The 14,345-nt window shown below is 46.4% G+C and overlaps 1 protein-coding gene across 1 annotated transcript in view; it reads right to left on the reverse strand.

The window, feature by feature from the left end:
• The window catches only part of KCNMA1 (potassium calcium-activated channel subfamily M alpha 1), a 728,670-nt gene that overhangs the window by 202,337 nt on the left and 511,988 nt on the right, over positions 1 to 14,345 (reverse strand). The window contains exons 8-9 of the mRNA XM_060126951.1: positions 13,081 to 13,251; positions 11,411 to 11,502 (exon numbers count right to left, since the gene is read on the reverse strand). Of these exons, the coding sequence (XP_059982934.1) occupies positions 11,411 to 11,502; positions 13,081 to 13,251 (263 nt within the window). The remainder of the gene's footprint in view (positions 1 to 11,410; positions 11,503 to 13,080; positions 13,252 to 14,345) is intronic.

The raw sequence follows: 14,345 nt of genomic DNA on the forward strand, positions 1-14,345 counted from the left end.
GGGATCTGTATCTGCACCTCCACCATCCCAAGTCACAATCAGACCTCCATAACCACACCAGGCACGAGGAATGATCACACACCTTTTGTAGCTTGTTGCCTAAAAGGAACTTCAGTCCAAGTCTTAAAAATAAATACTGAGAACCTCAGAGCAGGAGATGTTGGCTGTATTTACCAGTCCAGCATGTACCCTTCTTTCAACAGCACCTCATTTTTTGGGAAAAATTAAAATAGTTAAAATTTTTAAATGATGTCAAAGAGAGTTTAGGGTTTATAAATTAATTAATTTTTGATCTTTCCTCATTGGATTTGGCTATAGGAAGAGACTGCAGTTACCTAAATGTACAGATTCGTAAAATCAGGTGCTAGATTTGTTTTGGACACACACACATATATACACACACACAACTTTTTTTTTTTTTTTTTTTTGACAATGTCTTCAAAGTACTTGCAAAGAAAAATGCATTGATCAGCACCACGGTGAGGGCCCAGCGCTCTGGTTGTCTACAATGGCGTTCGTGATAAGATTAAGCAAAAACCTAAACCTTGGCCTGGGGAAAGGATGGAGGGAGCGGTGTGAGAAGAGGACATGCAGATAAGCCCTGCTTCTGCTGCTTGTGCACGTAATTAAGAAGCCGCTCCTCATCTGGAGCACGGGCTCTGTCCAACCTAAAGAATAGCACCTCATTTTTAATTTGGGGAACCACTCGTCCCCAATCCGATGTAGTCTTGGGACCTTTAACCATGGTTCCCTGCCCAAACTAGGCCAACCAGAGCTTTTCAATCTTAAATGAAGGGACACTAAGTTAACGGTGGGAACTGACTGATCCTGATGGTGAAACCCTGTAAGGACTTTCACTGAATTGCTGCCTGCTGGATCCCAGGGCTGCTTTTCTAGCTAATCTCTGTCCTTTCCGAGATCTTCAGCTTTCCTCTGAATGTCATAAGATACTCTAACCTCCGAAAAAGAAAATTCCTTTTCTGCTGAAGTCAGCAAGAATCAGTTTCTGTTGCCTATACCCAAAGAATCCTAACTGTAGCATTTGTTTACTTTAGCTTCTCATTGAATTCTCACAATAACCCAGCATGCAGGTTTTATCACCACTATTTTGTTTTTTTCCTCCTCCTTCCTTCCTTCCTGGAAGAGGACTCACAGAGCTTCTTAAGTAAGCATTTCCATAATGGCCCACTTCTCACAAATTACACCACTTCTCCTTGTGTCTCTCCCCAACACCCTCCCTCACTCCTCTGCATTTTATCCATCCACTACTGCAGGGCTTGGTGGCCTTTGGCCATTTTTAAGTAAGCCAATCTTTCTTTGACCTGATTCTTCCTATCCTAGGTGGTTCTCTGCTCTTACAGAGAAATCCAGGCACTGAACAGCACTTTCCTCTATTCAGATCAAATCAGATTTGCCTGTTTCCACTTGGTAATGATGCTTCTGAACAGAGGCACCAAGTGGAGAGTGTAAGGAGGCAAAAGTCAGCTACACCCTTTGGGGATGAAGGTGGAACAGAGGGAGAATGAGTCCAGGCAAAGAAATGGTCCTTAATTTTCCCTTGTAGAGGGGAGGTATTCTAGCTTTGATGTGCAAAGCGAGTCCCACCTCTTTCCTGAACAGCCCTGGTAAATAATGCATCATGGCCCTAGAACATATGCTGCTGGGATTGACTCTCCCATAACAACGATCAAGTTGACACATCCTGGCCTCGTTCCCCAGCCACACCCAAGGGTGTTGCCCCAGCTAGCATATGTTGCTAGCCATCCACTTTGAGTAGACCCCAACACATTAAGCCTCCATCTGGGAGCCTCCACACATAAGTACTGGGAGGATTCTACCAGTTCCAGAGCTTGCTAAGGCATAAGATGCCACAGAAGGACTTGGTCAGATATGGAAAGGATCGGAACTCAGGGTGGCAACAGCAGTTCCCCCACCTCCCAAATCTTTTCACACCCCTCTTTCACTGGGTCCATCGTTAGACCCACAGGTTTTTAGATGCACAAGTCACCCCACTGTTACCTCTGCCCCAACTACTCTAACGGGTACATTTAACAATGTGAATCATCAATTTGCTTTTAGGAGCATTCCCTCTAAAATGCTTGTAGCCTTCATGATTCTTTTATACCTTCATTATTTTATTGAACAAAGTTCCTGCCGAAAGAGCATTTCACGGGGACGATGCTCCTCTGTGATCCAGCTTCTGTTTATCACATGTGCTGCCGAAGCGCGCACCACCCAGCTTCTGTTTATCGGCTACTGGCTCCTTGGATGGCTCTGATTGGTCCAAGTCTCAGATAAGCTCCAGGAGAGCAAGAATCACATTTTCTTGTTCATCCTTTGAACCACAGCACCTAGCAGAGCGCCTGGACCATAACAGGGCTCAAATAATTGTTAGTTGAGCAAATACGTTGGGATAGGAGCTTTCCTAGATCTGTTCTATATACTAGCTGGCATTTGCCTTTGAGGTCAGTGGCTAAGGCCATAAACCTCCCACAAGATGGGCACGCATCTATCTCTGAACATGTGTCCTTACTGAGAAGGTATAGTGGGGGAGATAAGATTGTTTTTACTGACAAGTGGTACCCACATTTGGAGCAGCCCCTGTGGTTCTGGGGGTGGGAGCAGGTCATTGCTTCCCAATACCAGTAACAGACGTGGAGGTACAGAATCAAGTTTCCATGGGTTTCACGTTGCATGAGCCTCTAAAGGTTGTTTTTTTTTTAATAAAAAGAGCCACCGGACTTGGGCAGTTAGAAAGTTTCCTGGTTTATTTTCAGTGTATCATGGCAGCATCAGTGGGATGAACACCAGATCTACTGGGAACCACTGTGCACGACTCTGGAAAGACTTCTATGAGAATGGATGACACAGCCGGAAGACAGAAACCACGGGGCAACTTAGTCTTGCCTGGTTGTGTTTGTTCTTTACATTCAGAATCTACCCAGGAAGCATTCACCCAATCAAATGTGAGGTTAAGCAGAAAGAATCTTCAGGGATTATAATTAGAAAAGTCACATTCAGAGTTCTTTTTCTTTAATGAAGAAAGAATATTTGAGAATGAAAGTCTAAGTCTGAATATGACTTTGTTTTTTAAGGTACACAGTTCATCTCCCACCTACCTTTCTATTCTTGTTTTCAGAGCAACAGCTGGAACATTTTGATAAGCGTGTGGAAGGGAAGAGAGACAGCAGAAAAGTGCGGGGGGTGGGGGGTGGGGGGGGAGGGAGACAGCCTTCATTCCATTAGTATTATCAGGAGATTGATTTAATATGCACCCAAGTCTCTCCAAATAGAGCTTCAAGTTTAAAAAGGACTGAAGATCCAAAGCAGAGGCAAAGAGAGAAGTGCTCACATCCACAGCCACCAAGACCCCTCTCACTGGAAAGGGATACCTGGGTACTTTACATTACACAATACAGCACCTAACGACACTTGCTTCTGGTATCTGCCCCTTGGTACTGAATTCCAGAAGTAGTCGAGGGGTCATTTTTCCAAAGTATTAGGGCAATCCCACTTTTTTTTCTTCCCCCAAAAGTTTAATGCTAATCAAACCAGAATGCCTAATCAGTCCAAGATGGCCTGTCAACTTGAATTATCTGTTTGTCTTCCTATTTACTCTGTCTGTCTGTCTACAGTTCTTCATATCTCTGTGAAGATCAGTTATTGGGGCCTGTGTTTCCTTCTGACTAGAATGGCTACCAGATGATCCTTCCTGGTGATATGTTGATGATTTGCTAATTTATGGCTTTTAAAATCTAGGAATCTGAAAACCTTGCTGAGAGTTCAGGCTGGGAATCACGTGGACCCCGCGAGGAGAGGGCTGAATGGCTTACTTGTCAAGGGATCGAAGTTTGTATAAAATGCAAAGCTTCAGTGACATTTCAACCAGAGGGATGTCTGTGATGCAGAAATCATAAATGGCATCTTATAGGGACCATGCCTCCCAGGAGCAGCACAGGCCACGGAGGAGGGGGAGGGAGTGTGGCCCGAGCTACACGTGTGTGGGAAAGGAAAGGACATGGGGCTCAGCCCATGAATTAACCCCACGTCCTCTTCCCAAGCACTGGGGTCAGGCCTTCTCAGAAAGAGCAGAGAAAGAAGTGTTATTGTAGGGAGACTGTGACCTCTGGGAACCAAGTGGGGAGGTTTACACAAGCTCTGAGTTTGAACTCCCCGACCACTTTGGTGGCCAAATAATGTAACATATAGCTCAAGACAGATGTGGTGTACTTGGAGATTTTTATGGGTGTGTAGAAATACATTTATCACCAGTGTCTGGCGTGTTGCAAGCACTCAATAAACACACGTGGACTAGATGAAGATGAAGCAAGACTCACGTTAGTTCTCTTTGGGGGCAGGAAATGGACTATGGGGGTAGATAAAAGGAGTCTTTGTAAAGAAATAATCCCCGTTCTGGTGCAGCAGACTGTTTAAGATTCCAATTCTTTTTTTAAACAGTGGTCTAGAACCAGGTGGGCAAAACCTGAGTGGTGGAGAAAATGGAATTTCCTGTTGATACAAGACAGCCAGGCAGGAGGGAAGAGAATGTGGTCTCGAAAAAGAACAAAGGGTGCGGAGGGAGATGAAGGGCTTATTTCACATCAGAGGAAAGACACAAAATTAAATGACCTGATAATCAGGAAGCAGGGAAGGGAAGCAGGATGTCCTCTCCTGGTAAGTCAGCGGATAGCACTACCGCAGGCAAACTAGGCCTGAGAGAGAAATGATATTTTAAGACATAGTTTCTTGGAGGCAGAACTAAAGACCGATGGTTTCAGGAGGGGTTCCCGTAATACGAATTTTAAAACCTAGGGTGTTAGCTCCCCTTCGCCTAGGCGGCAACAGAAGCTGGGGTAGGTGGCTGTTGAACAGGTTGTAACAGTCCTTCCTCTGAGATGTCACCTCTCTGGACCGCTTTATCCCTGTAAATAATCCATTTTGCTCTATAACAGCATCTTAGGTCTTTTCGTTTTGGCCCCATGTATTAAAATCTGTACTTGGCATTTTCTTTAATCCTACCCTTGCCATTGTCTGTCAGTGCCACTGCCATTGCCCCCCCGGAGACTGTAACCTCCACGTGACGGGTGCCGTGTGTAACTTGCTCACCACCGAATCTCTGGCACCCAACACCACCCAGCAACCTGCCCGACACGTACCGGCTGAATGTCTGCAGCCACAACGAGCGAACCAGCGAAGGTGATAACAGGAGTGGGTAGTGCGGCAGGTAACTGTGCTCTCTGTTCTTTCTTGAAATTTTGCTCTAAATTATTGAATGCTTTTTAAAACACGAGCACTGACACTGAGGCACATGATAAAGCACTCTGGTTCATTTTTAAACGGAAAAGCACGATAAAGTCTGCCCACCTCTACAGCTTTAAGGCTGCATCGTACAGCCCTGAGGCCACACCTGAGGTTGAAGATAGACCGCCCAAACTCCCTCCTGAAGGACTCAGCCTCCTGAGGGTTAAAAGCTGAGGTTCCCACTCAAAGCTATGAAATAAAGCCAGGGAGTGTGTGTATCTCGCCCAAGACTTTCCAGGAGGGACATCTGCTACCCTAGTTCTCACTGACCATTAGAAACCACCATCAAAGAAATGCCCCGAGCTGTGCAGACCAGCTGGGGAAGAGAAGGACCCAGATGGATACGTCTGCCTGGGCAGAGATGCTCTTCTCCAGATGATAAGCAGGTTGGCTCTGCCCGGGAGGGAGCCCAAGCCTGGTAGATCACTACGATCCACCATGGCTGGTCCCCTAGGAAACGACCTCCCCAGGAAGGGGAGGAACTTGTTGAAATCCACAAATAAGGCACAAGTTTCATTTTGGTCAATGATCTGTCTGTCCATCCTGGAGAGCCCCTCATTGTTAGACATGGTCAAGAGGTAAATACACTTCCAGTCTAACCAAATGAGAAAAATCAGGAAGAAGTGGTTTGGCCCGTCTCCACCTTTTTGTCCTTGACGCTGAGGCCAGGCTCCTTAGAGGCACTAGGTAAGCAGAAGGGGGAGACAGGCCCAAAGTGATGCTCGTGGTGCCTTTCTCTTCCTGGTCATTGTGTGTGCAATGTTCTGGCCCTACTGTGGGTAGAGGTGGAGGAAAGGATACAATGATAGGATCATGGAGTTTAGAGCAGAGAGGGGTCTCAAGAGATGATTTAGAGAAGCAGCATGGCCCAGGAGAGCAGACTGCCCCTGGGTTCAAATCCCAGATCAACCCTTCACTAGCTGTGCGATGTCAGGCAAGTCACTGCAAATGGAGATGAGAGTAATGTCTTCCTCACATGGTTGCCACGAGGATGGGGAAGGATGCAAGCGTTCGTAGATATAATTTGTAGTAATTATTACTGTCATAGAAGGCAGTCCCAGGGCTTGGGGTATATAGATTCATGTTCTCATTTCCAGAAGTATGTGGCACTCCTTGGTCTATATAAGGAGGAGGTCTAAGAGAAGCCACGGCATTTTACATTGCACTGTTTTGCTCTAAAACAATCTTAGGTCATTTTTGTCTTTGCCACACAGCTTTCAAGACAGCTTTCTTGAACTGGAGCTAGAGCCAGGTTAGTCTGTGACAACTATTCCCCGACCAGAAGAGGGGCGCAGACGCCTCATGCCGCTGGGGGATCTTCCTCCTAGTAAGTTACATTCAGCTTCCCATCCCCCTTTCTCTACTCCTTGCTCTCAACTGTCCATCTCTCTCTCTGTGTCCTCCTAGCATTTGGCTACCAGGAATCAGTAGCATAATCCAAACCCACCCATCCTCCCCTCTCCCAAACACCTGGCCTGGGACTCCCTCAGTTTCGGGACCCAGGAGCCCGTCATGGGAAGTACAATGTCTGGATGGCTCCCCAGCCCAGCTGCCTCTGACAAGGGGGTTAGGGCAGATGGATTCCTCTCTCTGGCCGATTATTTTCCATGGCCCTTGGCCACGTGACCTAGGACCATGATCTTGTCAGTTCTCATACACGAACCAGGAGTGCGCTGAGTCACAAGCAGAGAAGAAACCTCTGGGGGAAACAGCAGGGGCTGTGGGAAGAAGAAGAGCGAGCTGGAACCCCAAAGGCCATGGGAGCCTCACCCCTCCACTCCCCCACCTCTGAGCAGCTTGGAGCTTACAGGAAGGGAAGGAGGCAGAGGCAGTGGCCTCGAGAGGCAGGCTGGGCTGCAGGAGAGCTACTCTTCTGAGTAAGATCTGAGGTCTCAGCCCAAGAGACTCACTGTCCCCAAGACCTCCGACTCAGAGAGACTGCCTGCCTTGACACTGATTGGACCTTTGGTTATCAACACCCAAGTCCCTCTCTCAGGAGCGCCCCCTACCTCATAATGGATAAACGAGAGAAGGACTCACACGCATCTCCCCACATCTACTGTTGGCTCTAGGTGTCTTGTGGGAGGTCAGGTGAGGAATGTTGATGAGAAAACATTGGCGTGAGCCTCTGTGGGCCCTGGATGTCGTGTCGCTGGTGAGGATGCTCTGGGGATGCTACGTGAAGTGTTTACATTATGTCAAACACACAGAACTGAAAATGAGGTGACAACGAAATCTTCATATTCTCCAATATCCTGAAATTGGGTGTAGCGTGAACAAAACCCCGAGGTTCTCTACCTAAATTTTTCTTTACTTTAAATAATCTTGGAATTTCCAAGTCGTGTGTCTCCTCAGCTTTGGGTTACACGTTACCTTGAGTTCTCTGACAAGTTAATGCATTGTTAGAGAGGTTATTTCTGAGCAAAATGTGCACTCGTAAACAAACCCCTTAACTATGTTTATGTTTTAATTACTTTCTGGGCCTCCATCTGATGAAATCTCAGGGAGAAAAGATACACGTACGTGTGTCCATGGGTATAGCACATATATTTATGCATACACAAAAACACGGGGCGAAGTGCGCTATTTTAAGAGTCTGAACTCTATCTTTCAAAAAAGTTTAGCTGCTTTCCTTTTGCAAATGCATTTAATTTTATCTGGAAACTTTTTGACATTAGAAATAGAACAACTGTAGTTTCTCATTACGTTTGCTGCCAGAATCCATGCTTGGTTGCTCAACTAAAGACCTTATATTGCTAATTACTACCACATGCCCGTATCCCAAGCGAAAGAAAACTTATTGATTCTGACAGCCCATTCTCTCAACACTGAATTCCAAATGAAAACTCAAATTTTGGCCAAACATAACATTTCATCAATCTTGTTCTACTGACTGGAAAAACAACATCAAACAAAGGGTGCTAATGGCCCTTTATTACCGTTCCTTTCCCAGGCTTATATTTTCTGATGAAAGATCTAAGTGACCAAAGGGCTTCTTTAAACTACTTAGTAATTAGCTTTTGAACCAGGAAACAATGCGTAAAGTAAAGTGAACAGTCCCGGTGCTGATGACAGAACGTACTTTCTGTCCGCGGGGTCGGAGGACCTCGGAGACCCAGAGTGAACATTAAAAGCAAAGTGTGCATTTTCATAAAGGGAGAAGAAGAAAGAGAGAGAGAGAGAAAAAGAGAGAGAGAGAACCAGGCTAAAACCGGTGATAAAAGATGCTGATGGAGCCAGAACAAAAGCTGCGGGAAGTCTGTGATCTCAAGCCGTCAGCACGCGGGGGGTTTGAGTGGAGCTGCCAAGGCCAAGGGACAACCGGAAGGGACCGGAGCGGGTGAGCGGCCGTGGGTCTCAGGGCCTCCTCTGGGTCACCCGTCAACAAAAGGCACCAGCCAGCAGGCCCACCCACACTGGACTGTGGCAGCTACTTTGGAGAAAAAACAAAATGTACATGGAGTGAGAGTCAGGAAATATTTTCAACGTTGACGTCAAGGCAATTGATTTTATTGACTTCTTCAGGGGCAGTGAGTGAGAGGCGAAGGCTGGCTGAGACAGTGGGGTGGGGAGGCCATAAAGGCAACCTGAGCCCTCGGAATGCCTTCTGCTTTATGGAGACTTGTCCACGCCTTCGAGGCAAAACGAACTGAGAAGCTGTTTTCCTCTTGGCACAGAAAAAATGAACAATGGAAATCTCTGGACTTATTTGGCCTTTTGGATCCAACCAACGGCCCAGAAATCGGAACAGCTTGGTTCTCATCTCATCCAGGGCTGTTATAATAATAGGAGGAGGAGGGCCCCATCAGAGGGAAGGTGGGGAGACTTGCTGCCTCCACAGAAAAGACGCCCACTGGCCTCCTCTTACCCACTGGCCTCCTTGCCTTTGAAAGGAAACGGGTGTCCTGTGGGTAGTTCCAGAAAATGAGTCCTTTTTTCCATCTCCTCATTTTCTGAATGGAGGACTGGATACCTGAGCTCGAGATGCAGTGAGATCACTGATGGGAGAGGAGGTTGTTGGCTCCTTCCAATGTGACCGATGGATGGAAATGCGATGCTACCGCTTTTATTTTTCTCTTAAAAAACAAAATAGGCTATTCAAGAGTTCATTTTAAAATGTATGAAATTTAAAAAACAAAAACAAAATCCTAGTTCTGTGATAGGAACTTCTGTGACTGGGAAGGAGAATGATAATTAAAATATCCTGCATCTTTTTCTAATTCTTTTCCCAATTAAGTTGTTACAGAATATTGAGCAGGGTTCCCTGTGCTATACGGTAGGTCCTTGTTGGTTATCCATTTTAAATACAGCAGTGTGTACATGTCAATCCCAAACGCCCTAACTATCTCTCCTCCCACCGCACCCTTCCCCTCTGTTAACCATAAGTTCGTTCTCTAAGTCTGTGAGTCTGTTTCTGTTTTGTAAATAAGTTGAAAAAGAACAGATACATGTATATGTATAACTGAATCACTTTGCTGTACACTGGAAACTAACACAATATTGCTTATCAACTGTACCCCAATATGAAATAAAATGTTAAAAAAAAAATCCTGCATCTTGACCTGGGATGTAGTTCCTGGGTTTGTACAAATCCTTGAGCTGTACATGAAAGACGTGTGTATCTTACTGCAAGGAAGTTAAAATGAAAGCAAAAACTCAAAAGCAAACAAAGCTGAGTGCCCAAGAAAAAGCTTTAAAAAGAAAACAGTACAGGGACTTCCCTGGTGGCGCAGTGGTTAAGACTCCGCCTGCCAAGGGGACACGGGTTCAAGCCCTGGTCCGGGAAGATCTCACATGCCGCGGAGCAACTAAGCCTGTGCACCCCAACTACTGAGCCTGCGCTCTAGAGCCTGAGAGCCACAACTACTGAGCCCACACGCCACAACTACTGAAGCCCACCTGCCTAGAGCCCGTGCTCTCAAAACAAAGGAAGCCACCACAATGAGAAGCCCGCGCACCGCGATGAAGAGTAGCCCCCGCTCGCCACAACTAGAGAAAGCCCAGCACAGCAACGAAGCACAGCAACGAAGACCCAACGCAGCTAAAAATAAATAAATAAATAAATATATATATTTAAAAAAGAAAGAAAGAAAAATCAAAGAAAACAGTACAGAACGGTTGCTTCCGCCCTGCCTGCCTCCAACCTTCTCCTCTCCAGACGGGAGGACAGAGCAGTCAAGGCCCTGCCATCTACTTAGGAGTAAAACTTCCGGTTGACAACGGACCCACACATTGACACTGATATTGACAAAATGATGCGAGCACAAAATGAAACAGTCCCCAATAAGAAAGCATTCACGAATGGGAAGCCAAACAAAAGATGCATCAGGAAGAGCGTGCCGTGCCCTGACGTACCATAAATCTAGTATTTCCTGCCAAGAAGGAATTTCAACTGAGTAATCATTCCCTTTGAGGACGAGCTCGGTGCCTCCTAGCTAGAGAACTGGTTCCCCGGTGGCCACAGTGCCAAGGTGACCTCGATCTTGCCCTCCTTAGGACTTCCCTGTGAGAGTAGGAGCCCATGTTATGGCTGCACAAAAACCCCATACGATGGCAGCAGTTTCATCTGAGGGACCGGAATGTAATCACTCACCTAATGAATATAAAGAATGAGTGAGCTGGGTTTACGTGTTAGGGATGAGAACAGAAAATATGGCCCCAGTTACACGTGGACCCCTTCCAGGATACAGCTGTCGTGTTTCTTGGAAAGATGTGGGGGGGAAGGGAGTTGTGAATGGGAACAAGCCTCAGGAGTTGGTCCACGTGTGATAACTTCACGGGGGTAATTCTGACATCACACCCCACACAGAATGTGGCTCTTCGGGGTGGTGGGGAGGGGCAGGATTCAGGTGCCTCCGCCACAGGGGCTCTGAAAGTCACTCAACCACATCTTGTTTAATGCAACTGACTTACTTTCTGCCTCCATGTTTGTTAAAAGTCCCGCCGAATTTATTCCGATTCAGGATGAGAGCAGCAATTTCGGGCACGTAGCGGGCAAACATTGCCTACATGCATGAAACAAAGAAACGAGAGCCAAAAAAAAAAAAAAAATGGCATGCAGAGAGGATTCTACTGCAGTGGAAGCAACAAAACCTCTTGGCATACTTACTTTCTTCCACTAACCGCACTATAGGAGCCCCCGTATTTCTTGCGGTTTCCTATTAACTCTATGATTTCAGGGACGTAGCTGGCAAACATGGCCTGAGGAAAAGATAGGAGACAGAAGAGAGACTAAAAAGACAGGCCAAAGAAAGGGGGTGACCTTTTCAGAAGTGGGGGGGTATTAAGATCTGAAAACACAAAAGGGCTAGAACTGCAAAGGTACATATTAATACGTTAGGTTGTAAAAAAATAAATAAATAAAAGCACAAAAAGGGCAAGCTCCTGAAAATACACAGGACAAAACAAACATTAGCCAACCTAGACAACTAAAAAAAAAAAATCACAGTCAAGAAAAATGTAAAGGAGACAGGAATAAATAAATTGATATCTAGTTCTTCTTCCTGAATAGAAATGAGAATGCACGCATGCTGGAAAAATCACAGACACACACACACACACACACACACACATTATTTCAAGAGAAGCCCTTTCTTTCTAATTATAGTTCACATGAGAATCTATGCCTTTATGAACGATTAAAGACAATAAACACCAAAAGAGGATTTAAAAATATATAAACTTTTCCACTAAAAAAAAAAAATCACTAAGAAGCACAAAACGTAAATTTAAGAAATCACATAGGAAAGGACAGCAAGGAGAAACACAAATCTGCCATGTTTTGTCCAACAAACATTGTGCTTGTGGCTGGATAAAGGGGTCTCATCTGCAGGGACCTCACGGGTGCTGTGAGACACTGTGCTGATGTACACACCACACGTACATTTATATACATTTTTCAAATGTATACGCCACATGCATACACAACAGAGATGCGGATGCATTAAATAAATGCACATGCGGTGTACATGTGTGAAAGCTGTGTGTGAGTTTAGGGTTTTAATCACTTACCTCACACACAGCAAACATCTAAACGTCAAATGAGCTACTTTGAAAGACAAAATGCAGCCACCACCGATGAGCTGCCAGAAACCCCTCTTGAAAAGCACAATACATCATAAACCACCGTGACGATCTGCACAGAGCAGAAGAGTAAATAGTGCAACTTTCTGACTTAAAGAGGGGGAGGGAAAATACCGTGTAAGGGAGTTGGTTGGCTGTTTACAAAACCATACTCTGCTCACGTAATGACGTCCATCCAGAGGAGACCAGCGGGCTCTCCTTCCTCCGGGGTGGGGACACTCCTCTTCAGAGCAAGGCCCCAGCCACAGTGTTTGTTGGAAGTGGAGGGAGGGGGAAGGGGGCAGGGAGCTCTTGAAACCGCAAACTGTCTACAGAGTATCAACAGTATCTACCCCCGTCAGGTGACAGCAGTGTCCTTGCAGAATATCAGAGGCTGAATTACATTACAAAGGCACAGACACTCTCACTTGATCAGCGAGCATCGCTTTCTTAAGACAATTAGGTTTGCTCCGGGCTAAATGGCTGTCCCTCACAAGGACACCATGCCTGGGTCTCAGGGTAGCAAATCCAATATACCAAAGAAATATGCAGAAAAGTCACCATGGCGTTTGGATTGACTTTAACCGGATTGTAACACTAAGGCAGTCGCTTGCCTCCAGTGCAGAAACACAGTCTCAAATACACAGCTTTCAGAAAACGGATAACAGAAAAATATTAATGACCACAAAAATCAACATTGTAAGAAAGAGTTTTTACCAGTCCCCCGAGGATGAAGAAGACCATGAAGAGACGCCCGAGCGTGGTTTTTGCATAAACGTCCCCGTAACCAACAGTGGACATGGTCACCATGAGCAAATAGACACATTCCCAGTAGGTAAGAGCCTGGTTGTTTTGGAAATTTTCCCATGGGTCCCCTGAATTCTCCACCTAGAGGAAGGAAGAACGTTACAGGCGTGATAAACCAGAAACACAGAAGCTCCGGCATCCAGGTTGTTTCTGGATGCACGGCACCCTCGGCCCGGGGAGTTTGCTGGCCTGAGCTGAGCTCTGTAAGTAACGCTTACAACCTCTGAGCAGGTAGTGGAGAAGGTGGAGTGAAAGCCACACCAACACGCCTGCCCAGCTGATCGGGGCAGAGAGGGGAAGGAACTGAGGAACATATCCAGAGTCCATTTTCTTCTCATCGTTATAAAGATCTGAGGCCAGCTGAATTTTAGGGCATTGCCTCTAGCCACGTGAGGCTAGAGGCAATGCACTAAAGGGCCAAAGAGGCCCTTCTCTTGAGTTCCTGCTCAGTCCCAAAGAAATTCTGGACCTTCCCACAGGGGACCTCCTCCTTTCATTGTTTTGACCAAGTAGCTGCCCGAGGGACCTTGCTCCTTCAGATCATACGAGCGAAACCCAAAGAGCATCCCTTGCAGTCTGACTAGGCTTTCCTTGCTTTGCAGAAGTCCAGTGATGGCTCTGCCCTGCAAATTGCAGAAAACTCCCTTGGAAGCACAAAAAGCGAGCTCATGAGAACTACCTCCATCTGCACACCCTGTAGACCTAGGGCCAGCAAGCTTAGTCTGTAAAGGGCCAGATGGTCAATATTTTTGGCTTTGTGGACTACCGGGTTCCCTGCTCTCTGTAGGGACAACTCAACTCTGCAGGGGCAGCAGGAAATCGGGCAGAGGCAACAGGTGTGGAGAGCTTCTGCCCCAGGGTTGCAGTTGGCCCACCTCTGCTTTAGGCTCACAAACACTTGCTACCCTCCCATCATCTATGATCTGCCGACAAAGCTGTGAGGCAGGCAGGAGAGACACTTTAGAGGAGAGAGGTCCAGCCCTACAATCCACTGGATGGCCAACGCCTGTGACCTGCCAGGGTGGTCCCTGCGGATGGGCAGCCCCAGGCCCCCTCACCCCTGGGCCTCCAACTCTGGCCTCTTTCACACATCAATGCTTGTCCTCAATGTGCCCTTTTCACGGAGGTTTCCTAGTGAAGCAGAAGGTACTTCACACAATAGTAAGGTGAGGCCA

Source organism: Lagenorhynchus albirostris, chromosome 16 (genome assembly GCF_949774975.1).
Source record: "Lagenorhynchus albirostris chromosome 16, mLagAlb1.1, whole genome shotgun sequence".
Classification (NCBI taxonomy): Eukaryota; Metazoa; Chordata; class Mammalia; order Artiodactyla; family Delphinidae; genus Lagenorhynchus; species Lagenorhynchus albirostris.